Below are 24,245 nucleotides of genomic sequence, written 5' to 3'. Positions count from 1 at the left end.
CTACAAAATAAGCACAGTCAGATGAGATGATTGGTTGGGGTCCTGCTGTCACCCAGCCTGGAATCTTGAGCTTGTTGCTCGATCAGCCCTCTTGGGGTCGCTGTTTTGTGTTCAGTTCCCTTACTCCATACGTGTCAAACTCTGGTCCTCGAGGTGCCTCAGTCCTGCAGGTTTTGGAGGTTTTCCTCTTCCAACACAAGCTGATTCCAATCAGCAGGATCGTTATCAGGCTTATGCAGAGCTTGCTGATGATCTGATCATATATCAGCTGAGTTGGAGAACGAAAACACCCCAAACCTCCAGGACCGGAGTTTGACACCTATGCCTCTGTCATTCCACTGTCACTGTACATTTCTGGGCCTGGCCTATACGCCTCCATGTATGTACCATGTTTAATACATCAGAGTTTGAATTATGCCAGAGGGGGCTAATAAAAAGGATGTAAGTGTCAAGGATGAATCAAAGTTTCTGCTTCAAACTGATAATGGAGAAGAAAGGGGGGGTAGTCCAATGTTGAACCATACATAGTATATTTTTTGAATACATTTTGTCTTTTTGTGCCTTTTGCATTTGCTTCCTTTCCTCTTCTGTTTTGTGTGTGTGTGTGGATTTGTGTGTGTTGCAATGAGGATTAACCTAGTGCCTCAGCTGATGCTGTTTGGAATGACGTTCGTCACATTTGCAAAGGCTGCATCTAAAAGAGAAGGAGAAACTGGTAAGTGGACACACTTTTCTTTGATAACATCTAGGCTGCCCTCTTTTACATCATGTCTGCTACTGTAGACACACACACACACACACACATACTGTACAAACAATAAACAAGGCCAAGTACACTGATTGTGCTCATGTACCTGGCATGGTGCCTTTTGGCCCAGTCGGTTGCAGGTGTCTGTAAATGGGTTAGTTAGGCAAGGACACAGACAACCTGTGACTTGTAATCTCTTATTGGCCAGCACACACTTTACAATTTTCTACCTTGCTGATCTACATTTGTGACTTGTGTCTACATCCACTCTTGTTTTCTGTGGGTCCTTTTTATAAATATGCATCCGAAAGTCTTGGATTTTGTGCTCAGTGTATATACAGTGTGTGAAAGTGGGCACACTTTCTGTGTTTGCGCCTTAAGCCCAACACAGCACAATGACGTGTGATTGGATTCAGGCTGGGTGTTGATAAGGCGACGTCTTGGACGTGAGATGACCACGTTTTACGTCCTGCTCAACACACCAAGGTAAGAACACACAGAATAGTTTTTTTTAACTACCACCTTCATCTGTGCAGATAAGACGATATCGCAATGTGATGATAAATTCTCACTTCATAGGTGTACATCCAGTAAGTTTTATTTGTTATTAATCTTATTCATGATTAAGTCTAAGAACCAATTCTTTACCTTGAAGCCCTCTGTGAGTATTTCATTTTGTGTGGTTGTTTCCTCAAAATTTCTATTTCCTGTAATTGGGGACTGCATATATAACTCCCACAGTTCTTGTGTGTTCCCTAAAAGAGTGCCAAATTTTATGCTATTCCAAAGTAATTTAAAAAAATTAAGTTGTACACTCGGTAGGCTATTTGTTTCAAAAGTATACAGTCCAATTAAGTATAAAAAAATTAGTAAGACGACACATTTTTTAGGTACATCAAAACTACTAAAACATGCATACTCATAGTAACAGTACTACAGTCTGATAGCTGGTTATAAAATGCAGTAGTGTACTCCAACAGTGGTGTGGCTATGGTTTGACTGTGGCTGCCCAGTTGATTGTGCATCTGGCTTCAGTAGGTCTCCACATAGAAGAATTGTAGCAAGGTGACCCTGTATGCACCCGTACGCCGCCTTCAGTGTGTAGAATGCTTTATATAATTCTGCTATTATATACATATTATATTATAAAAACCCTGCTAACCAACCGAAGGTTCGGAGTCCACCTCGGTCAGAACACAAGTGCATGGAAAACTCAGAAAAACGGACTCCCACAAGGCTCAGTTCAAGTTCCAACTCTTTTTTTTTTTCTTTTTTTTTTTTCTTTTTTTTTTAACCTCTACATAAAAGACCTGCCCGCTACGAAATCTCACAAATTCATTTATGCACACGACATGTGCTTGGCACTCCAAGCACCAGACTTTGGAACGGGTGCTCACGGAAGATCTTGCCAAACTGGACCAGTTCTGAAAAACCTGGCACCTAAAACCAAGCCCAGCAAAAAGCGTTTCCAGTGTATTCCATCTTCACAACGTAAAAGAACTGCCATAGAACTAAACATTCTCCTGAGCAGACTCAAGCTTAAGCATGCCTACAATCCAACCTACCTTAAAGTGACCCTTGACAGGACTCTATCCTTCAAGAAACATTTAAAGGAGACGGCTGCTAAGGTGAAGGCACCAAACCTGCTCTGCAAGCTTGCTGGTGCAAAATGGGGGGGGGGGGGGTGCAGCCTCCAACCTGCGCACTTCAGCATTGGCCCTTTCATACTCTGTCGCAGAATATTGTGCCCCTGTCTGGTCCAGGTCATCCTACACCCACCACGTAGATACCCAGCCTTAACGCAACCATGAGAACCATAACTCGGACAATCCGCTCAACACCAGTCCCCTGGCTCCCTGTATTGTCAAACATAGCCCCCCACACATCGGGTGAGCAACATTAACTCAAAGGATGCTTCAAAAAGCCAAAGACTCTCCTCCTTTGCCAATCCATGCAGATATCTATACCCCACCCATTGCCTGACTTCCATCCAAATATTGGAAAGAGGATTACACACTAACCACACAGCAAACCAGGAGGCAACTGCTTGGCTTGAGGACTTGGCATTCGTTAAAAAAATTATATACAGTATACCTAACTCTACCTTGTGCTTATGTATCTGTAGTTTTATGCAATCAGCAAAACAAAAAACATAACATATCATCCATGCATACATCTTCTTCAGCTTATCTGGGGTTGGGTTGCCTGGGTAGCAGCTTAACAAGGGAAGACTTCCCTTTCTCTGGCCACTTATTCCAACTCTTCCAGGGGGACCCCAAGGTATTCCCAGGCCAGCCAAGGGACTTAGTCTTAGTCTCAGTATTCTAAGTCTTCCTCAGGGGTCTCCTCCTGGTGGGACATGCCCAGAACACCTCAGCAAGGAGGTGTCCAGGAGTATCCTAACCAGATGCCTGAGCCACCCTTCCTGGTTCCTCTTCATGCGAACGAACAGTGATTAGACTCTGAGCCCTTCCCAGGTGATCGAGCTTGCCACTCAACAAGGGCCAAAGGATGCCCAGACACCCTCCAAAGAAACTCATTTCAGCCACTTGTATCCATGATTTTGTTCTTATGGTCATGAATCTCCTGACCATAGGTGAAGCTAAAAACCAAGATTGACGAGTGATGTTTTTCCGAGCTGTCTTCCATTCTATCTTGTACGTTCTTGGGTCTTTCCTCACAGCCAATGAGCCCCACGGTCTCCACACTAAGGAAAAGTAAACATCAAAGTTGCTTTGCAACTGCAAGGACTAGACTGAAAATGGTGATGGGGAATGTCACTGTTGGTTTCCATGGTGCATCGGCGCTGCTGGGACCCTTCCAAATCATCATCAGGCATCTCAGGGTCTCAGGTATTTCACCCCTTAACACCTCGTCCGAGTGGGGCAGCAAATACTGATTACGCTTCACCTCCGGAAGGGTTCCAATGTTGGCTCTCCTTGGCCTTTTTCAGTCTTTGGCTTCCAACCCAACTATCTGGAGGTAGTGAAACAGACTTTGCTGGAAAAGCACAATAGGTTTTGCAAACATGGTAGCGTGTCAGGCTGCCAGCCATTTAAAGCAGCTTTGTCAATCAAATCTTGGTATTTGGCTTCTTGAAGTTTATGGGATATATCCAGCCTTGAGGGGCACGTCTGATCACCTTTACCTGGTGAACCTCCTCCATGGCTTCATGGACTCTTTGCACCACAAAGCTTTTTCTAGCTCTGGCATCGGCCCTGCTCCACCTGCTTTTGTTGAAATGCCCAAGACCCAATCATCCCTATCTTAGAGTACCAACAATCTCAATGTTTCCAGTGGGATTCAGCTTCCATCACAGCTTGCTGGGGCTTCCACTTCCTCCCGCATTTAATGGTCTTACTTGCATGTCTCACTTTCCCATCTTCACAAAAGGAGTGTACAGACTGCCGTTGCCTTGGTGACTTTAAACTCCTTGACCACTGATGAAACTGGCAAGGGAAGTTTGTAAGTTTTGCTATACAAGTTAACTGTACTGAAGGATGGAGGGACTCCCAACTACCGGCACGAAAACTTGCTACACAGCCTTTCCATTCCTTCCATTTGGGACATGGGAAAGTGATCGAGCAGGAAGGATCCTTGTAGTTGAGGTATGATGCCGTAAAGGGAAGCACCAAACTTTAAACCTCCCAAGAGGTTGACCATGCTCGATTGCTTTAAGCCAGGTGATGAGTTGGGTCTTAAGGCCTAGATACACCAATCCAACGTCGGCAGTCGGGCAGCGTTGGGCCGACGGCATGCGGCGTCTGATTGGTGTATAAATTACTGTTGTAAAGTCGGATCAAGTTGGATTACGTCGGGGGGGGGGGGGCGTTTTCAGCAAATTTGACATATTGACGGACGCGTTTGATCATTGTGATAGCTAGCAAATCAGAGCATGGGGCAAGAAGAGGAAGTGACGTATGCCGATAAACAGTACTGATGGAAAGCCTGGACCATTTTTCCCGCTCATTTTGCACATCGTCACCCTGCTGTACCCTCCACATTTGAACGTACAATGTCTGTCTGGACAGAAGATAGGGAAGATGACTGTCTCTTTGGTTGAATAGTGAAGAGGAATACATTTATTTGTCCTCTTTGCGTGTTCCAAAAATTGGAAGACAGATTTAATGTAAGAAAAAACACCTTTGCAAAAATGATTTAATAAATAAAAACAGATCTCTGGACATCGTGACAGACTCCAAACATCACGTAACAGGTGGAATTTCAGAGTGCCGAATGTGTCTCTTCCGCGTGGAAAATGGCTTCTTATAGTTAAACAGACCGCCTCTCTTTCATTTGTAGACAAAACATACTCTCTGGGTACTTTTCCGTGAGCGATGGCGCAAACAGAGTCAGGGGTGTGTGTTCGAAGCAGATTCTGTTCTCAAGAACCAAATGTGTGTTTTCGCACAGAACACTGAGAAGGAATTTTTTAGACCAAACAATATGTTCCAGCTTAGTTCAAGGTCAAATTATACTGAGTTCAACACTATCTCACATCTATAAAACATACAACAACACAACATGGTTAATATAAAGAATTAAAATGTTAATAATGTATAACAATGGCTAATATATGAAATAAAGAATTTAAATGTTAATATCTAACAATAGAGACCGGCATTGTATGATATTACCGCTTAAGGCTATGCCGAGAAAGGTATAAAAGCCAAACTATGGCATGACACGGGGACACGACTGGATATAGCAGGTAGGATTTACTTTTATAGTTGAGAAGTATAGCAACTATTTGTAATTAGTAAATATAATTACTTTTTCACCTTAGCTGGCTAACGACATGGTTAACAACACCTTTAAAATGCAATCGGTTTCCGGTTGCTTTTAGGAATAATGACTACCGCCGCCGATGGTATGGAGGTCAATTACTTCTCGCGCATCCTCTAAAGGTACGTAATAGTCTCGTTCGGTGCGGTGGGTATTTACGTAATTTTTCTATGTGATGTGCTGACATCTGGGCCGATGCCACAGGGGGTAAGTCTCGGTCACATTTGGCCGACATCGGATTGTTGTATCTATGCCTTTAGTGGTTGTGAGATTGCTGCTGTCCTTTAGGGAGCTTCCGTATTGTTTTCCCAGGTATCGAATACCTTGCTGCTTGATTGTTGGGATCGCCGCGTCTTAGATACTGAAGATGTTTCTTGTTAGTTTCCCCTTTACAACACTTGGGCTTCTTGACTGTAGATGTGCCCACAGCCATTTTTTCCATTGTGCCGAGAATCCACTGTGTTCCCTGGATTGATGGGGTCATCACTGTCATGTTGTCCATGAAAACTCAAAAGGACGGATATCTTGTACGGTCATCAGCTTTCGGGCCTCTGCACTACATTGCCTCTGCCTTTAACAGCAGATTTATGCTATGCTATGGAAGTGATCACTGAAATCGTGCATCCTGCCATAATGCCCTTCCCGAGTCTTTGCCATTTGATTGTAACGCTACTCACGGTGAACCTTACCCACAGTGCATCCATATACCATTTACGAGTTTCAGTACCTCTTACTGAACCTTGCAACAAGGCCTTCCGGTCCAGCTGTCATTAGTTGTAATGGCAAAAATGCATGCTTGGGAAGGCCTCCTCCAATTCTCTATAGCTGCATTTCCATTACAAAGCGATATTTGACTATTTAGCTAAAATGCAATTTTGACTTGTAGGTGTTTCCATTAAAGAGTGATTGGCTTCAGAGACGCAATTCTCGTAACACCCTGTCTCGCGAGATCTCGTAGTTCTGTAGGCGGTGCTCATGATGTTTACAGAAGACAGATCCTCAGCGTTAAGATTAGTTTAAAAACATCTCTCTCCCCTCATCGGGCGGGATCCGGCATTTGGTGTTGGTGCTGTGTGCGCTTGTAAGTCGTGTAATGGTATGGCTGGATGGAACGGATTTCAACGACGGGCATTTTTCATGCAACAATATGGAGCGTGCATGGAACAGCTAGCTGCCTTGGCTCTATAGCTAAATCGCTTTGTGCTTAAAAAGACTTGTTGTTCCTTCGGCAGGCAGTTCCGACACAAAAGCGAGTGGCCCCGTACTTCCTACTTCCTTTACTCCGTGACTGTGCGGGGGTCACATGACTGCAGGGAATGCGCAAAATGCGTTTCCATTATACTTTTGTGAAATACTTCTATTTCGACGCGTCTCAAGAACCACCTCATGAGAGCGTAAAAACATTTTTGCGATATTTAAGTTTTTTTTTCAAAAATCCTGTGTTTCCATTTCCAGCTTGCTTTTTTTGCGCAACTTGCCTTTTGTGCAAAACTGGGGGTAATGGATAGTGTTGTTCCGATACCGATACTGGTATCGGCAGAGGCTCCAATACGGCATTAAAACGGTGGTATCGGTGAGTACTAAAAAGTAACATGCCAATACCATAAATTCTGACGCTAAAATAGGATTTTGGATGCAGCATCTTGTGTCTTGCTCATGCACGACATTCACTGATGTATGACATGTTCACTGCATGCCAAGCTAAGATATCCTATTGGCCCTTGAATGCTCTGAACAAATGGCAGGACAGCTTTTTCATGTTGAGAAAAAAACTAACTTGGGCATCGGTATGGTATCGGCATCGGCCGATACTGTAAAGCTGGGTATCGGTATCGGGGGCCAAAAAATGGAATCGGAACAACAGTAGTAATGGAAACGCACAGTACCTGTTACTGTGTAGCTATTGTAAAGCTAAGCCCGCTAAGTAGTGTATCAGAAGATAATGGCTTTCAAATAAGATTTGCTAACAGGAGGTACCATACTAGCTGCATAAATACTGCTGGCTTAACAGTGTTTGGTAAATGTGTCTTGTTACGTAAATGTCTTATCCCATGTTATCCACACTTGCCCATGGGTCTTTCTTTTTTTCTTTCTTTTTTTCTTGTTCAAATAAATAAACAAGATTGTGATCTTGTACAGTATTACGATGCAGTTTAATTGGCTTGACATGTCACCTGTCATGTTTTGGTCAAGACGGTTGTATACTACAGTATAGTTAAAGGTCCATGGCTTTATTAAATCTTTAGTGTACGCAAAGCAGGACAACTTAATGTCAACAAAGCAATAAATTGAACATTCTGACCATGTTTTGACAACAGATCATAAATTTATTTCTTTTACATTTTCAATGAAACCGTATCCGGTTTCTAATCGGGTCACGCCTCGGGCACAGACATCAATATCAGACTCCCCTATTTTCCTTCCTCTGAACTTTTTCTTTGAGGCGTTGTACTCCTCTCCTACCAGCCTTTGTGGTCTTTGTCTGCATACTTGCAAAGAGATTACATGGAGAAGAAAATAAAATGTGACCATTCAGGAAAACCACTGAGACTTGCCAGAGTCTGATAAGCATATCATTTCTACATGCTGATGGCAGACGACAGGATGTTGTTTTGTTTGCATGTGCTCTGAAAGTTGGCAAGGAGACTAAAGTTTGTGTCTGCGAGAACATACTGTAAATTGTGTGTGCGTTTGACATTAAAGATTGTATTTCTTTTATCATACGGACTTATGGTTTGCATTATATATATTTTTTTCAACTTACCATAGATTGGTAATCATTCATGTCAAACTGTGGAATGACAGACATTTTGTCATGCGGTCAAAACTGCCACTGTCTTCATTTAGGGAGGGCTTAGATTCTTGCACATGCAGCAAGATCCTTCTTCTAATGTAGCAAAAGTCAAGGGCAAAATGGGAAGCGCTGGGTGGGGCGTTTGTGTGGGAAATGTGACGGGTCATGCACAGGACACCTAAAAAAAAATATATATATATATATATATATATATATATTTTTTTTTTTTTAAAGCAAAAACACTGTTGAAGGCAATTCATTTACCAGAATGCTAATAATAACAAAGAAGCCGTGTTTGGGATAGTTTGGGAATTTTCATTATTATTCTTTTTTGTGTTTTGTTTTTTTATTTACTTAGTTTTAATTAGTTTTCAGAACATGTGTGTTGGTTTTCATTATTTTTAAGGTGTGTTTTTTTCTTTTTCTTTTCTTTTTTTTGTGTAAATGCTTGGTTTTAGTTTAGTTTTTAATAGTTTTACTATTAGTTAAGATTTTAAATAAATCACCACAGAAGGTTAAAGTTAAAAAAGACCACTGATTGTCACACCCACCTAGGTAAGTATTGGGTAGTAAAAATTCAACAACAAATTATATTTAATTTACATTTTGAAAACAATCATCCAGAAATCAAATACCAGTACTTTATAACAGTTCACAGACTTTGAATTACAATAAGTATCATGCATAATACTGCTTATAAGTGAAGGTATCGCAACCCTTATGTCTAAACAACGTCTTGATTTGCCAACTTGTAAAGTGGATTTGTGGCTTGAATGGCTCTAGAGCACTTGTTACCTATAACATTGTGTTTCGGGCTGAGTGACCGTTATTCCAATCACGCAAGTACGGTGACACTTTTTCATTGGCTACTACCAGATGACTTCACTTCTTCTGACAACACATTATAAAAGGAACACAACTCCCTATCATGACTGTGTGACCTTTCTTCTTCCGGTTAAAAGCCATGCTGTAATACTGAATAAATACATTTAAAATCAACCCCAAATGTTCATGCATTAGATTAATAATAATAATAATAATGAATGCATTTGGAAGCACCTTTCAAGACCTGGAAGCTGTACAACAAAATAGAAGAAGCAAACTTCTACAGATTAAATAAGATTTTGACTGAAAGACGAATAAAAATATCAAGAAAAAAGTGCAGCGTGGTTATAGTGTGTAGGGGCGGCTATTTTGCCATTTGCTGTCGACTACATATTACATCACAGATGCTCAGGGCTCAGGTAATGACCAATCATGGCTTAACTTGTGAATGTCACATAGCCAAAGTCGGGAGGGGGGGGGGGGGGGAGCCGTGATTGGTGATTACCTGAGCAACTCTGATGTCATTTTCAGTTGACAGCAGGTGACAAAATGGCTGCTCTTGCAGATAGATGAAAATGGATGTATTTTGTTGCTTAATTCATATTCCACAAACACAATGTTAGTCATTACCATGTTTAGACTAGCGGGGGCTCATGAAGAACATATTTAGTCTAAAGAAAATGTTTGGGCCTACAAATTGCTCGGACAACCAAAAAATTGTTGCTAGGCAGAATTCATAGAGTTCATCATTCATAGCCTCATACGAAAAGGAAAAATATTGATATTTGCAAACGACACCAACTATGCTGTTTGAATGGCAGACTGCACATTCAATCACAACTCTGTATTAAATATCAAATGCATAGTGAAACAAAAAAACTGACTGATGGATTTGTGGGGCATTCTCTTGCTTGCTGCCAATACAAACTGTGCCCATTTGACGAACGCTAACCATTTTCTTTACCGCTTGTTTTCTTGAAGGCTGCGGGTGACCTTGGACTGGGCCCCCAGCCAATCACAAGGCACATGTGAGTACCTTAATGTTCCTGTGTGGAATGTGCAGGATAAAATCCAAATAACTGTAGTCCTAAAGTATGGGCAACATCTTTCAAATTCAAATAATCTGATCCCTCCATGCAAGGCGTGAAGAAAATGTGATGACTTGCTAACATGAAAGCGTAGAAGGGGGAAAAAGAAGCTAAGTGAGAGAGACAATACCACCTGTTAGTGTTTGTCTATCTGTACTAATAATGCGGTGTGGAAAAGTAAACCACAATCCAGTTCTTAATGTGTGTTTTATCACTAGATTCCACATGAGAAAATCTTCCAGCATGCACAACCTTTATTCAATATCACTTGTTCATCACTGCATATGACTGGGCTGCTGTTCTGTATGTGTGTCAGTGTGTTTGTGTGTGTGCTTGGTGAGGGGAGGGGGAGTGACAGAGAAACGAGAGAGGTTCGAGAGCTCAATGGGCAGTTGGCTGTCCCGATGTACTAGTCTACGCTGTTGCTATCCTTGGCAAGGATTTTCCCAATTTTTTATTTGCTGCTGCTGCTGTCTTCGAACAAACTCACTCAACAGGTAATGTCAATGTACTTAGGATAGTTAAATATTAGTGGAATTCTGGTAGTGGTGAAAGTTTCATTGTTGCAGCTACTTATTTTGGAGCTTTTGATAAAAAATTTAAATAAAGTGTTACACTGTATTGTCACACGTTTGGCAACTTAATAAGTAGAGTAACTGAGCTAGCGAGATATTACACAGAACATTCATGTTTTCTTTACATTGTGCTTTTCGCATTGAAATGCTTCATTTTCCGCAAAGTTTTTTGTGTATTTAGCAGAAATTAGGTCATTGTTGAGATAAGTTTTGGTTTGACCTGAGTTTGGCCGTTCAGAGTACATTAGGGTGACTACAAAGATGAAAATTTAGTCTGGCTAATTGGATTAAATTACTTTTAAATAACTCAATTAAGATCCATTATTCAATATGAATATTTCACATTTATTGTTGATTATCTTTTTTATTCAATTTATATTTCAACAACTTATAAATGTACATTTTCAATAATGCACATTTAATTTTAATCTAGATTAATTCAAATACAAACTTGTTTTTTAAAATGGCTATTTGTAATACATTTAGAGGACATCTGTATCCGTTTAGTCATTATTAGTTTAATTTTAATGAGCACTTGTTTGTCTTTCTCGATGTTTTTCTTTCATTTCATCCCTTCTCTGTGCCTGCGTCCGTTTAGTCCCCCAACACGGAACAAACACAATTGCTTCAACAAATTATGGCCATTCAATCTGATGCGTTCTTTGCTTGAGGTTTTTTTAGACTTAACGATTACAGAAGTTTTACGAGCATGTGTTGTTTGCATGTTTCAGCCGCATATTCCTGTCTTCTTTGCTTTTGATCAGATAATAATAATAATTTTAAAAAAAGTTATGCAACTCAGATTCATTCCACATGAAATTGGATACAAGAGGAAATAAGTGAAGCAATGTGTCTTTTCTCAATTTCTAGCTGTACTGCATGTGTTTTTATTGTATTTTCTTAGGAATGTTGGGGAATGTTTTTAAAATCAAGAACTGGTGCAAAAGTTCAAAGTTGAACCTAGAGTTCACTATTGTTTCAATCATTCATTTTTATCAACGTTCTTGTGTCAATGTTTTCTTTTCCTCTTTTTTTTACAGAGGGCCTTCGATAACAAGCAGTTAACGGAGAAGAGCCAAAATTCTCGTCTGCACTTAATTTTTCTTTCATCAGTCTATTTTCAACCTCCTCATCCTTGCCTTGTCTGTCCAAAAAAGACACAGACACTTCTTTCTTAAACTCATCATACCCTATCTCGCCTCACCCTTCTGTTCACCATATTTGTTCCCCTAATGGGCACCATATCAGGCACCAAGACCATCTTCCGTTCACCGACCTCTTCCCGGCCATAACTACCTCACCAAAACCCAAACACAACTGCCAGCGCGACTCAATGGAGACAAAAGATCTGATGATGACGAGCATGTTGACAAAAGACGAATGTGAGAGCGAGGCCGAGAGAGACAAAGAGAGTGAGGTGGTGAAGGCAGAAGAGGACGGCACGCAAGATGAAAACTGTCGACTGATGCTGGCTGACGGTCTTGCGGAGAGAGGACCCAAGAGTCCGGCTTCGGGCCAGCAGGTGTCCAATGGCTTCACCACGTCCGGCCCTCAGAGCTCCAAAGAGGGAGCGGGGCTTTCCGCGGCAAACTCTGCAGGTTCCACCTCGGGGCTCGCAGGTGGCTCCGGGTCCGCCGCGCCGCTGGGAGGTCTCAGGACTCTGGTGGTCCAACAAACCAGCTTGGACCGGCCCAGAGAAACTTGGAGCAAGAAGGTGGACTTCTTGCTGTCCGTGATTGGTTACGCAGTGGACCTGGGGAATGTTTGGCGGTTCCCCTACATCTGCTATCAAAATGGTGGAGGTGAGGCGTTAGATGAGTGGGAGGGGAATCTCGGGGAAAATTTGATTATTTTTTTTATTTGATGAATGAAAATGTAAGATTAAAATGAGATCATCCACATGAAATTGATTGTGGACTCCTAAAATTAGTTTTCTGAAGTAGCACAACAACGTGTGCATCAATTCTTTTTCATCTAAAAACACAAATTAAGAATTTGTTTCATCTGCAGGATACAAATATTATTCATTAACACATTTATTAAGCCTACCGCCTGATGCCCAAAATACCCTAAACCGATGACAAGAAGTCCTATAAACAAATTATAGTTTTAATACTAAAGTAGAAAAAAAAAAGAAAATAAGTACATTATTTCTGGATTAGGATGCCAAACTAGTTATTTACCTTCATTCCTGAATTTAGAAAAATATTTTAACCCCTATACCCCGTCCACTATAACAAATAAAAACTATAACAATAACAAATAAAAACGAAATACCCCACTCCCCAAAAACAATTCCATGTTGTTCTTATGTGGGAAAAGAGTCAAATTCCGTTTATAAAAAATAAATTTAAAAAATGCTCAGCAGAACAAATGCTGGTCTGAAGGGGTTAATTGTTGAATATTATGATTGATTAAATCCTGACTTCTCAGACTAGCCCAGCAAATGTGCTCAAATTGTGCTATAAAAAGCTAAATTCAATTTGACATACTTCATTATCGTGTTTTGAGTCCTCATGAAAACATCTCATGATGCCGACAAATTTATTGTCACATAAAAGTTTTATTTACACAATCTCGGTTGTAAAAATTAAACGTTTCTGCCTGTGTGTGACAAAATCCTTACCTCCCACAACACACAACCTCCCTTTCCACTTTTATTGAATCTGCAATAATAAAATCCGCGCAATTTCCTGTGTTGCGTGTGAGTGTGTGTGTATGTGTGAAGCAGAGATGGGCTCAAGGAGACACTTGATAGGAGGCGACAGTATTAATTGTGAGGGGTTTTGTTTTATTGGAACGGTCTCAGTGCCCCTGCTTGCTTAATAACCTGTTGCTTGGGCAGGCGCTCAATCAACTCTTATCTTTGACAAAAAGAATAAAATACACACATCCACACACAAATGAGCGCACAATCACATCAGACAGGAGGGAAAGGGGAGAAGTGATATTAGTAGCTGCATGTTGGAGTCTAATTTTCTAGTCTTTAATTATACTTATGCTAACCAATTATCTTACTGTGCATTTTTTTTATGTAAGATGCAGAATTGACTGTCCTGTTTTTTCATTTTTGGGATAAAAGTGGCTTTAATGTCTCTGTTTTCTACTATCCCCACCCTCGGCTCATCAATTTCTTAACCCTTTGCCATCATGTCCTCACCTCAGGTGCCTTTTTACTCCCCTACCTGTTGATGGCGTTGTTTGGAGGTGTGCCGCTCTTCTACATGGAGCTGGCTCTCGGCCAGTTTCACCGCAATGGCTGCATTTCCATCTGGAAACACATCTGCCCCATCTTCAAAGGTAGGAGCAAATGGAAAAAAATTAGTTGAACAATTGCTTAAAAAGCAGGTGGGCCGGTGAGAGAATTGGCTGAAGGAAAACAAAATAGGAGGGGAAAAGCAGAGTGTCAAGATGGCAGCCAATTCATTTAACCTGCTGCAGTGACTCCTCCTTGAACATTGACAGTGATGTTGTGACTATGTTATGGAAATTGTCACATTTCCATGCCAAATGCCAGGTGTTTGGAAATTGATTCATATGTAAATTGAGAGTGGGAAATGTCAGCACTTGAGCACGAGTTTGAAGGCGTCACTGATTTGTGGAGAATAAGTGATACACAAAATAATCCTTTACAAATGGCAAAGTATTGCTTACTTAATATGTGTAGACCAGAACTTTCCTATTAATATTCTTTCTAATAGTCTTCTGGTTCCTTCATCCAGGTATCGGCTTTGCTATCTGCATCATAGCCCTCTACATTGCCTTCTATTACAACACCATCATGGCCTGGGCCTTGTACTACCTGTTGTCGTCGTTCCAGTCCACCCTTCCCTGGACCACCTGCTCCAACAGCTGGAACACGGACAACTGTCACAGCTACATGTCCACCGACCAAAATATTTTGTGGTCCAACTCCTCCACCTCACCTGCCGAGGAGTTCTATACGTAAGTGCATGTAAGTGGGATGTGGAGGCAGTAGGGGGAGGATAAGAATTGCCATCACGTCAAATTTTCAGTAAGCTAGCCCAAATATTGTTGATTTGTTGTCAAATTAAATTATTTTTTTTTTCAACTTGGATAAGTGACTGCCTTTATATACACTACAATATATTCAATATAATACAAGTGATTTGAGGACATTTTGCTTTTACGACGACACTCATGCTCAGTTTTGGTCTTGAAAATGGCATAGATCAGCACTTGATCATATGTAGAGCTTTTCTTCAAATGTCTCCGTTGTAATGTAGCCAAATCAGGTAACACTACAAACTATTAGCACAATAACACGCATGCATTTTTTTTAGTTCACGAACCTCTACCAATGTTATAGCATTATTGGATTATCGTCATCATCGTATGTAGTGGCCTGACTGTCAGTTCACGTTGTGGATATTCTACTATCAAATTTCTTATTATTTTAAACAGGGATGGGCACGTATACAGATACTAGACTATTACAATACATTTGTATGTCTTGGAAAGTTGCCGTCAAGAACAGAATATCATGATAATGTGTAGCCATCTACATTACTATACTGTAGTGTATTTCCTTAACATTGACTGAGATTGTATGAAAAAAAAATAATAATAATTTTTTTATGTAGACAGTCACTTCAGTGATTTCCCTCCCTGTTGTAACATTGTTTTGGTGACCAAACAGGCTGGCCTAATACCCTTCAAGCTGTTTTTGGAGACAGATTTCATTATCTGTCGATGGTGCTTGCAGTCTGCCACCAGATTTCATCTTCATAAATCATTTCATCAACTGAGCTTTGTGTGCTTAACTTGCCACTGGATAATATCCTCACTTTCCACCACCTCTTGTTTGCATTATTTTCTCTTTATACACTTCACTACACATGCCTACGGAATTCAGCTCAGTAAGTGTGATGTAGTCACAGTTGTAAAAATGTCCCAATATGACACTGTCACATTAATGAATACAATTAACTTTATACTTCTTTGGCACTGGCAAAGCTGAGCAGCATTCTTTTTTGTAAAGACATCATATTTGATACAGTTTTTGTATTAGATCTTCTCAGTTGGGTGCGGCGTACAAAATGTAGCAGCTGGTCAGTGCAACCTACTGCATGTCTACTTTGCATGTAAGCAAACTCACTCTCATGTAGCAACACGTCGGTCAAAAAGCCACTTGCTTTTTTTAGGGAGCAACCCATCACGGCTCAGCTTGTGAACGTCACATGACCAAACTCAGAAAACAGATGTAATTGATTATTACCTGAGCACTGATCAACTATGATGTCACTTTCAGTCGCCAGCAAGTGACAAAATGGAGGGATTTTTCTGCGTAATTCATATTCCACAAGCGCAATATTAATCAGAATGCCGTGTTCAGACTAGTGGGGCTGTATACAATTTAATAACTCATTCACTGCCATTGTCGGCTATAGACGTCAAAAATTCATTTGAACTATTTCTATAAGTTTAACATTTTTTCCCACTTTTGTTAAGAGTATGAAAACCTAGTGTTTTTTAATATTGTATTAGAACAGAACAGAATTTGTGATTAATCGTGAGTTAACTAGTGAAGTCATGCAATTATGATTAAAAATAGTACTCACCTGACGCTCCTAATTTTTAATAATCTTTTCTTTAAAAAAATAAAATAATAATTTAAATTAGTGGCATCAGGCGATTAAAACTTGTAATCGTAATTATTCGCATGACTTCACTAGTTAACTAACAATTAATCACAAATTTTATATCTGTTCTAAATGTACAAAAAAAAATCTAGGTTTTCATACTCTTACTAAACTAAACTAATAGAAATAGTTCAAATGAGTTTTTGACGTCTATAGCTGTCACTGGCAGTAAATTAGTTAATATTGTGAAGCAAAAAGCTTTGATCACCTTTTTGTCTCTTTCCATTTACCTCCCAACATCCTCACCCTGCCTCCTTTCTCCAGTCGGCACGTGCTGCAGGTTCACCTCTCTTCAGGTCTGCATCAGCTGGGTTCCGTCAGCTGGCAGCTAGCCCTTTGTTTGCTCTTCATCTTCATCATCGTCTACTTCAGCATCTGGAAGGGAGTCAAAACATCTGGAAAGGTAACTGACGGCACCAGTACGGCTAATGGATGGATGGATGGATGGATGGATGGTCATCATGTATCACACTCATGATCAGTCATCATTGCTGTGGAATCTTCTGTGGCTCACCAGTTAAGTCAATGAGACCACAAGCCAGACCTGAGAGTCTATTTTTAGCAGCTTCACATGATTCAATTTCACCAAATGAAAAAGCTCAGTGTGATGACATCACACTCCTTACGTGCTCATCAACGTACACGCACAACATCAAAACAATAACAGCGTTTCATTCAAAGGCATCATCAACCTCAAGGTAATTTATTTACTTTTTTAGGTGGTCTGGGTGACAGCAACCTTTCCTTACCTGGTGCTTCTGGTGCTCCTCGTCCGTGGGGCCACTCTACCCGGGGCCTGGAGGGGTGTGGTCTTCTATCTCAAACCTGATTGGGAGAAACTGCTCAGCACTACAGTAAGAAAAGTATTGTTTTTGCACGGAGGTTGGAAATGGCAGAAACTTGTTACATAATTTTTTTCCTGTCCTGTAAATGAACTTTTTTTTTTTCTTCCACCAACAATTTGTCCCTTATGGTGTATTCAAGGTGTGGATCGATGCAGCAGCTCAGATCTTCTTCTCACTTGGTCCAGGCTTTGGGGTTCTCCTTGCCTATGCCAGCTACAACCCTTTTCACAACAACTGCTACAAGTGAGTTTAACACAGTGGTTCTTAACCTGGGTTCGATCAAACCCGAGGCGTGCGGTGAGTCAGTCTCAAGGGTTTGACGGAGGTCAAGACACACGCCCGGCTCAATTGATTCATGATGATACGCCCCGTTTGGCCATCGTTGGCTGCAGGTGACCATGCTACATTGCTTGGCCAAACTGCAGGGAATTGGGTGTGCTCAGTAGTCGACCTGTGGCTGTAGTGATAGTGTGTCGTGTGATTTCTTTATTATTGTAATTGCATCATACTAACCATGTCGAGCACAAAAAAAAAAGTGGTTGGACGAATATGCGCAATATGAATTCACATGTAGAATGGAACATATGGTGTTCCACAGGGTTGAAACAGCGGTGGTTGTTTTGAAGTGCTCTATAATAGAGTTGAATTGAGTGATGGCAGTCTTAACTTGGATGATTTACAAGGCCAAGTTGCAGTGCACCTGATAGGACAAGCCAAAAGTCGCAATAACAATGTACAGGTTAGACCCAGGAGTGACGAAGTCGCACTACAAAAGACCCCAAATTCATCACCTCACACAAACGCGCCTCTTTTCTGCCCCTTGTCAGAGATGCTTTGGTGACCAGCTCAGTGAACTGCCTCACCAGCTTTCTGTCCGGCTTTGTGATTTTCACTGTGCTGGGCTACATGGCTGAGATGAGGCAGCAGGATGTGGATGCCGTTGCCAAGGATGCTGGTAAGAAACTACACCGGCCAGCTCTATTCAATATCACATTAATGGAGAACAATCCCATCTCAAAATGACCTGAATTTTTCCCTAAATTGATTTTGTATAAGGTCTGAAGATAATTTCAGAACATTGTACCGAGATGATATCTCCCCAAACCTGCTTGTCTTTCTTTTCTTTCTAGGACCCAGTCTGCTTTTCATCATTTACGCAGAAGCTATTGCGAACATGCCAGCTGCAACATTCTTTGCCATAATCTTCTTCCTCATGATCATTATGTTGGGTCTGGATAGCACAGTAAGTTAACTCATTGTGCTCATAAGTCAATGTTCTTTGTGATGATGAATATGTCAGTCACATGTTGCTCCGCTCTAAAACCACACAGCATATTTTATATATGCAAGCAATGTCTTCTATTTGACTTGTTTGTGCATGACACACTCCTGCTCACTTTTAATAGTAAACAAAATGTGACCGTGCCCTTATATCAGTGCAGTGATCTTTTCCCAATAAGCCTGTGTTCATCTTTGTCCAAGCAGCCATCTTAGAGACCTGTGAAGCTCTTATTGCATACTGATAATAAATGTCGAATCAACATCAGGGATGCTTTGGTCCACCTTTTCATGACTGAGGATATTACTGCACAATACCTCGTGTCACTCATGTCTTCCTGATAGTCGGGTATCTTGTACTTTATTTTTCAAATTATTGTTTAGCCACCATTAACTGTTAACAGACATTCAGACATGTTGGGGTTGAGCAATGCAGAGAGGGTTAAATTACTACAAATTCATTTTGGGAAATTAATTCCTCATTAAATTAGGAAGCAGGCGGGAGTGGAGCAGCAGAAGATGAGGAAGATCACCTGATTTGAAATCCTTGAGTTATGATGAGCGTGCAAGTAGAGAATCACGAGGGTCAACAACATGGTTGCCGAGGACCACATTGAATACTTTAAATCAGGAATGAGCAACTGGCAGTTTGCAGTCTGAGTGGTCTCCCGATTAATTAAAAAGAAAAAAGAAAATGTTTTCATTTTTTCTTTTTCATAAAAGAAAAATCTTCAAATATCGCTGATAAACATTCAATATACGGTTTCCACAAAAAGCTGTGCGGAAGAACCAGAGGGGAAAAAAGCTAAATTGAGAAATAAAGGACTGGGGAGATCTGTGAATATGCGAAGGGTGCCATACTGTGAATATGACAGTTTATGTTGTATTATCACCAGCCACCACTAGATGGCAAACATGGATTAGTTGCACTTACTGCCCAATACTACATGTGTAGGTCTAATAATTGTTTGTGTATTTGGAATGATATGCAGGACCTCAATAATGTTAAAATTGTGAGTGAGTATGCAAAATGCACAAAATGATTTTTTTTGCGCTTTAATGTTTGTTTGCTGTTCAGCAGTTTTGTGCTGTCCTTGAATGCTCATTTTCATAAGAGAAGCGAGCCATTTGGACGTTGGGGGGGCGGACAACAATATATTGTTTGCTTCAAATATTTTTAGGGGGTTAGATCAGTTACATTTTACACATTATACATTAAGAAATGTCTTGTGAAAAATTCAATATATTTTTAACAATATATATTGTTAATATATTTTAACCAGCAGTATGGTTGTGTGTGGCACCTGAGTAGCACTGATGGAAAAAATATGGCCCCCTCTAACATTTAAGTGGGCTAAATTGTCCATTGGGGTTAAAGTGAGTTGTCTTGTTATTGCTTAGAAAACAGTTCTCAATGTACTTGACCTCTTTCCCAAAGTCAGCTGGGATAGGCGCTATGAAAAATAGGGATAAGACCGGCGCTATAAAAAATGGATGGAAATCATGTAATGCATACAGTGGAAATGAGTGGCCAGTTCAGTTCTAATGTGCTCGCATCTTGTTCCCCTTTCAAGTTTGCCGGTTTGGAGGGGGTAGTCACAGCCATGCTTGATGAATTCCCCACTGTCCTGGTTAAAAGACGAGAGCGGTTTGTCTTTGGCCTCGTTTGCGTCTGCTACCTCGGGGCGCTCTCCACCCTCACATATGTAAGTCACAACTCTTTTACAGTATTATGAAAATAACATCATCTTGAACCTGCAGCACTAATTTTATTTAATTTCCTTGTAAAAAAAAAAATAAATAAAAATGTTTGCAACATTTTTGAAACTCAAAGACACATCACAATATTACCTCTCAGAACTTTTAGGTGCTAAGTAAGCATCCAATCAAAAAAACTCCCATGTCATCTGTATGCCTCCTATCTGGGAATTGCTATGACAATGCTGTGATCTATCTACTACCACGAAAGTCCTCAGTTATTCATTTATTTATTTATCTCATTTAGTCTTTTTTTTTAATCATTTCTAAGAATATACTGTAGATATGCTTCCTTGTGTGTTGCAGTTCCATTTAGCTAATATAATTAGCTGCAGTTTACAATTACATGGAAATCAGATTAAAGTAGTAATTCCTTTATCTCCTGCCCTCAATTAAGGTAAGGGAGTAATTAACGGCCACGCTCTCCACATGCAACATGCTATCATCATCATGTGTGGACAAGGCCTGTAAAAAAAGGATTGATTAGAAATGGGATGACTCTTGTTTTTCTTCTTGGATCAGGGAGGAGCTTTTGTGGTGAAGTTGTTTGAGGAGTACGCCACGGGCCCTGCGGTTATCACAGTTGTGCTGCTTGAAGTCATTGCCGTTTCCTGGTTCTACGGTTAGTTTGGACCTCTTATTAAGAAATTATGAAATATCATTTTAATGGGCAATTCATCCCAAATGATTTTGTGCACTGATTGAAGATGAAGGTATTGAGACTGTGTGTGTATTTCAGGTACCACCCGATTCTGCAACGACATCCAGCTCATGCTCGGTTTCTACCCGGGATACTTCTGGAGGATCTGCTGGGTCGCCATCTGCCCCAGTTTTCTCCTGGTCAGACATTCAGAAATCAGTACTTTTTGCCCCATCCCTGTAGTAACGGCCCTTACTGTCAATACCTCACAACCCAAGGGCACTGACCCCCCACCACTAAAACCTTCAGAATAGCTCCTGTATTCACATTATTTTTCATCACGAGATCCCCATAACATAACTGTGTAACTTGTTTCTATTTACAGTTCATCATTATCAGCTTCCTGGCCTTCCCGCCTGAGGTCAAATTGTTTGACTACCAGTATCCACCTTGGACCACAGCTCTTGGCTACAGTATCGGGGTGTCCTCATTAATCTGCGTGCCTGCTTACATGGTTTACCACCTAATCAATTCCAAGGGCACATTTAAACAGGTACGCCCTTCCTGTGCACATTTTTGGGGGATCTTTTTACTACTTTAGAATGAGTGAATAAGTGTTACACAACTACAAGTTAGCATCAAAGGAAAAAGCACAGGCGAGAGATTAGCTAGGGGGGGAAAAAACACTCATTCAAGCTACACACGTATTGCAAGTAAGCCGTCACCTGACTACACTGACTGGAAAGTGGGAAGTCCTTTCATGCAGGCTTATTGAATGCTTGCTCACTTGCTTTGTACAATCACACACCTGCCATGATGTACTGATGAGAACAACAAAAACTTTCCTTTCATTTTCAACGTCATTATAATTACATTGTGTAGTAAGGCCATATTGTACGGTATTGACACAAGTGCCAAGGTTCGCAATGACACTGACACACACTGTCAGCAGGTTGAAGTGTAAACATATACAGTACATGACAAACACATGTTAACCAGTGAATAACACTAACTCTAGTGTTAACGAGAGGTGGCCTGGCTGGTCCACTACTCAAGATACTTTTGCTTCTAACCCCCTTATACTCACTAAAATGCATAACCCCATCACCACCAACCCAAAAAATATAAAATTAAAATAAATAAATATGAACAATATGGCCAATTTGTTTGTTTATATTTAGAGGGCTGTGTATGCCTGGCATTCAAATCATAACTTTTTCTTTCCAGAATCACGACTTTAATTCAAAACAACTCCAATGTTTTGGAAATACAATATAATCATTTGTGCTAAATATACTCAACAAAAATATAAACGCAACACTTTTGTTTTTGCTCCCATTTCTTATGAGATGAACTCAAAGATCTAAAACTTCTTCCGCGTACACAATATCACCATTTCTCTCAAATATTGTTCACAAACCAGTCTAAATCTGTGATAGTGAGCACAAATATGCCATATCAAGATGCTGATTAGTGCACAGGTAGTAGTAGTAGTACTGACTGTTTTTTCTGCCCCTCCCATTAAAACAAAACGACACCTTTCAGAGTGGATTTTTTATTGCGGGCAGTTTAAGGCACACCTGTGCACTAATCAGTATATTTTTATTTTATATTTTTGTTGTGTATGTTTTTCTCCAAAATTTGAATTTTATATGAACCGATAAATGCTGCATTTCAGAGTCTCTGTATCTTTGCAATTTGACACTTATTATTATCCCTGTTAATGTGCATTTTTGTATTTTATTTCAGCGTTTATCAAAGAGCATCACTCCGGAGCCCAGCAATGACCAACACAGAGGCTTCATTGTCACCAATGCAGTCTGACCCTCCTGTGCCAATTCCAGCTACTTAGTGCCCTCTTCTGGATCCCTCGCAACACTACAAAACATGGAGGCTACTTTTCGCCACATCTGCCTCTTCTTCATACATCTCTTGCACCCTATGTCTTTGTGAACCCGAAATCTGCAAGTGTAGGTGAAGACAGGTTACATCAATGGTATTTGACTTGGTTGAGTTTGTGAGTAGGTTTTACACACATTATGCTTTATTTTATTTTTTTCTTGAATGTGCATCACTGCCTTTTCAACAGGTAACAACTTTTTTTGTACAATTATTTTTGATGCAGTCATGTAGGTTATATAGCTTGCATTTAAAATGTGCATATGTACTGATTATTTCAATTAGTGCCCACGTGATTAATTATCTCTTCCTCCCCTTTCATACAATATGAATAAGTTATGCATTCTATTTCTAATGTAGCAAAATTCAGGTATTGTCATCATTGAAGCCAAATATGATATTTGTTCTGCTCACGTTTCACGCAATGTGACAGTATTGTCGTTCCCTCTATGTTGGACAAGAAGGAGAAATTTGCTAGGAGCTCGAAGCACTCTCAAGTGTGCTTGTGGCATGAATTTATCATGCATGTGTGTGTGTGTCTGACAAAAAGACTGTTATAATGGCCCCTAGAAAAAGTTTTCCTACTATAAACGCAAAACAAAACGTGCATTTTATCAAATGTCTTCATTCTGTCTCTTTAAACGTCCATATTTTCATATTATCCTCATGTTACATACTGATTACGCTTATTCGGTCACCTTATGAGCTTGTTGTAATTGTTGCAGAGCCATCAGTAATAGAAACCAAATATGGACTTAATACCGTCAACATATTCAAGTCGAGAGAAATCTCAATTTAAGATTTCAAATATGGTAAGTACTGTACATCCACGTGTGTTTCCTCGTCAGTGTGGTACTGGTGTAATCTATCCTGTGAATACCCGTTTCCTGCCCCTCATGGACGTGTGAATGTGCGTGTGATGATGATGATGCGTGTGCGAGTCGAAGGGTAGGTAGGGATGGTCGGCCTTTATGTGTGCATGCCGTGATGTGTGTGTGTGTAATGTACTGAAGGTGTGTGTGTGTGAGAAAGAGAATGTGTGTGTGTGGTGTACAATTTGGTCTCTTGTTGTCAACTGCCAAATTAACTAACGAAGGATGTAACTTCCTCTAGTACCTCTCAAGCTTATAGATCTATGTATTATGTCTACAAAAGACTGTATTGACAACCCTACCTGTATAGAATAAAGCTATAGAAATATATGAGAAGCATCAGATAATAAAGATATAAGGGGGAAAAAAAGTGTCTTTGGTCATTTTTTTTAATTTGTATGGAGGTGCCAATGTTTTGCTTTCTTTATAGAAGTGGTTCTTAAGATGGGCTCGATCGAACCCCAGGGGTTCGGTG

General features: G+C 40.4%; 1 protein-coding gene across 7 annotated transcripts; it reads left to right on the top strand.

Annotated features, from left to right (window-relative positions):
- The first annotated feature begins 281 nt into the window (after window positions 1-281).
- Window positions 282-23,578, top strand: slc6a4a (solute carrier family 6 member 4a). 7 transcript variants are annotated; one of them, XM_077566292.1, is made up of 18 exons: window positions 282-379; window positions 630-715; window positions 1,165-1,234; window positions 10,134-10,180; window positions 10,557-10,737; window positions 11,856-12,617; window positions 13,981-14,115; window positions 14,538-14,760; window positions 16,743-16,881; window positions 17,198-17,332; window positions 17,463-17,566; window positions 18,151-18,278; window positions 18,454-18,566; window positions 20,176-20,307; window positions 20,882-20,981; window positions 21,099-21,199; window positions 21,385-21,552; window positions 22,749-23,578. In XM_077566292.1, the coding sequence occupies exons 6-18, from the start codon at window positions 12,149-12,151 to the stop codon at window positions 22,821-22,823; spliced, it is 2,022 nt and encodes a 673-aa protein (XP_077422418.1). In that variant the 5' UTR covers window positions 282-379; window positions 630-715; window positions 1,165-1,234; window positions 10,134-10,180; window positions 10,557-10,737; window positions 11,856-12,148; the 3' UTR covers window positions 22,824-23,578. The 7 variants fall into 7 exon arrangements, with proteins under 7 accessions (XP_077422418.1, XP_077422420.1, XP_077422415.1 ...); XM_077566294.1 differs by lacking the exon at window positions 10,557-10,737; XM_077566289.1 differs by having other exon boundaries at window positions 1,130-1,234; window positions 10,134-10,737.
- The last annotated feature ends 667 nt before the right edge of the window (window positions 23,579-24,245 follow it).

Source organism: Vanacampus margaritifer, chromosome 5 (assembly GCF_051991255.1).
Source record: "Vanacampus margaritifer isolate UIUO_Vmar chromosome 5, RoL_Vmar_1.0, whole genome shotgun sequence".
Classification (NCBI taxonomy): Eukaryota; Metazoa; Chordata; class Actinopteri; order Syngnathiformes; family Syngnathidae; genus Vanacampus; species Vanacampus margaritifer.
This window is presented reverse-complemented; position numbering and strand designations above follow the sequence as displayed.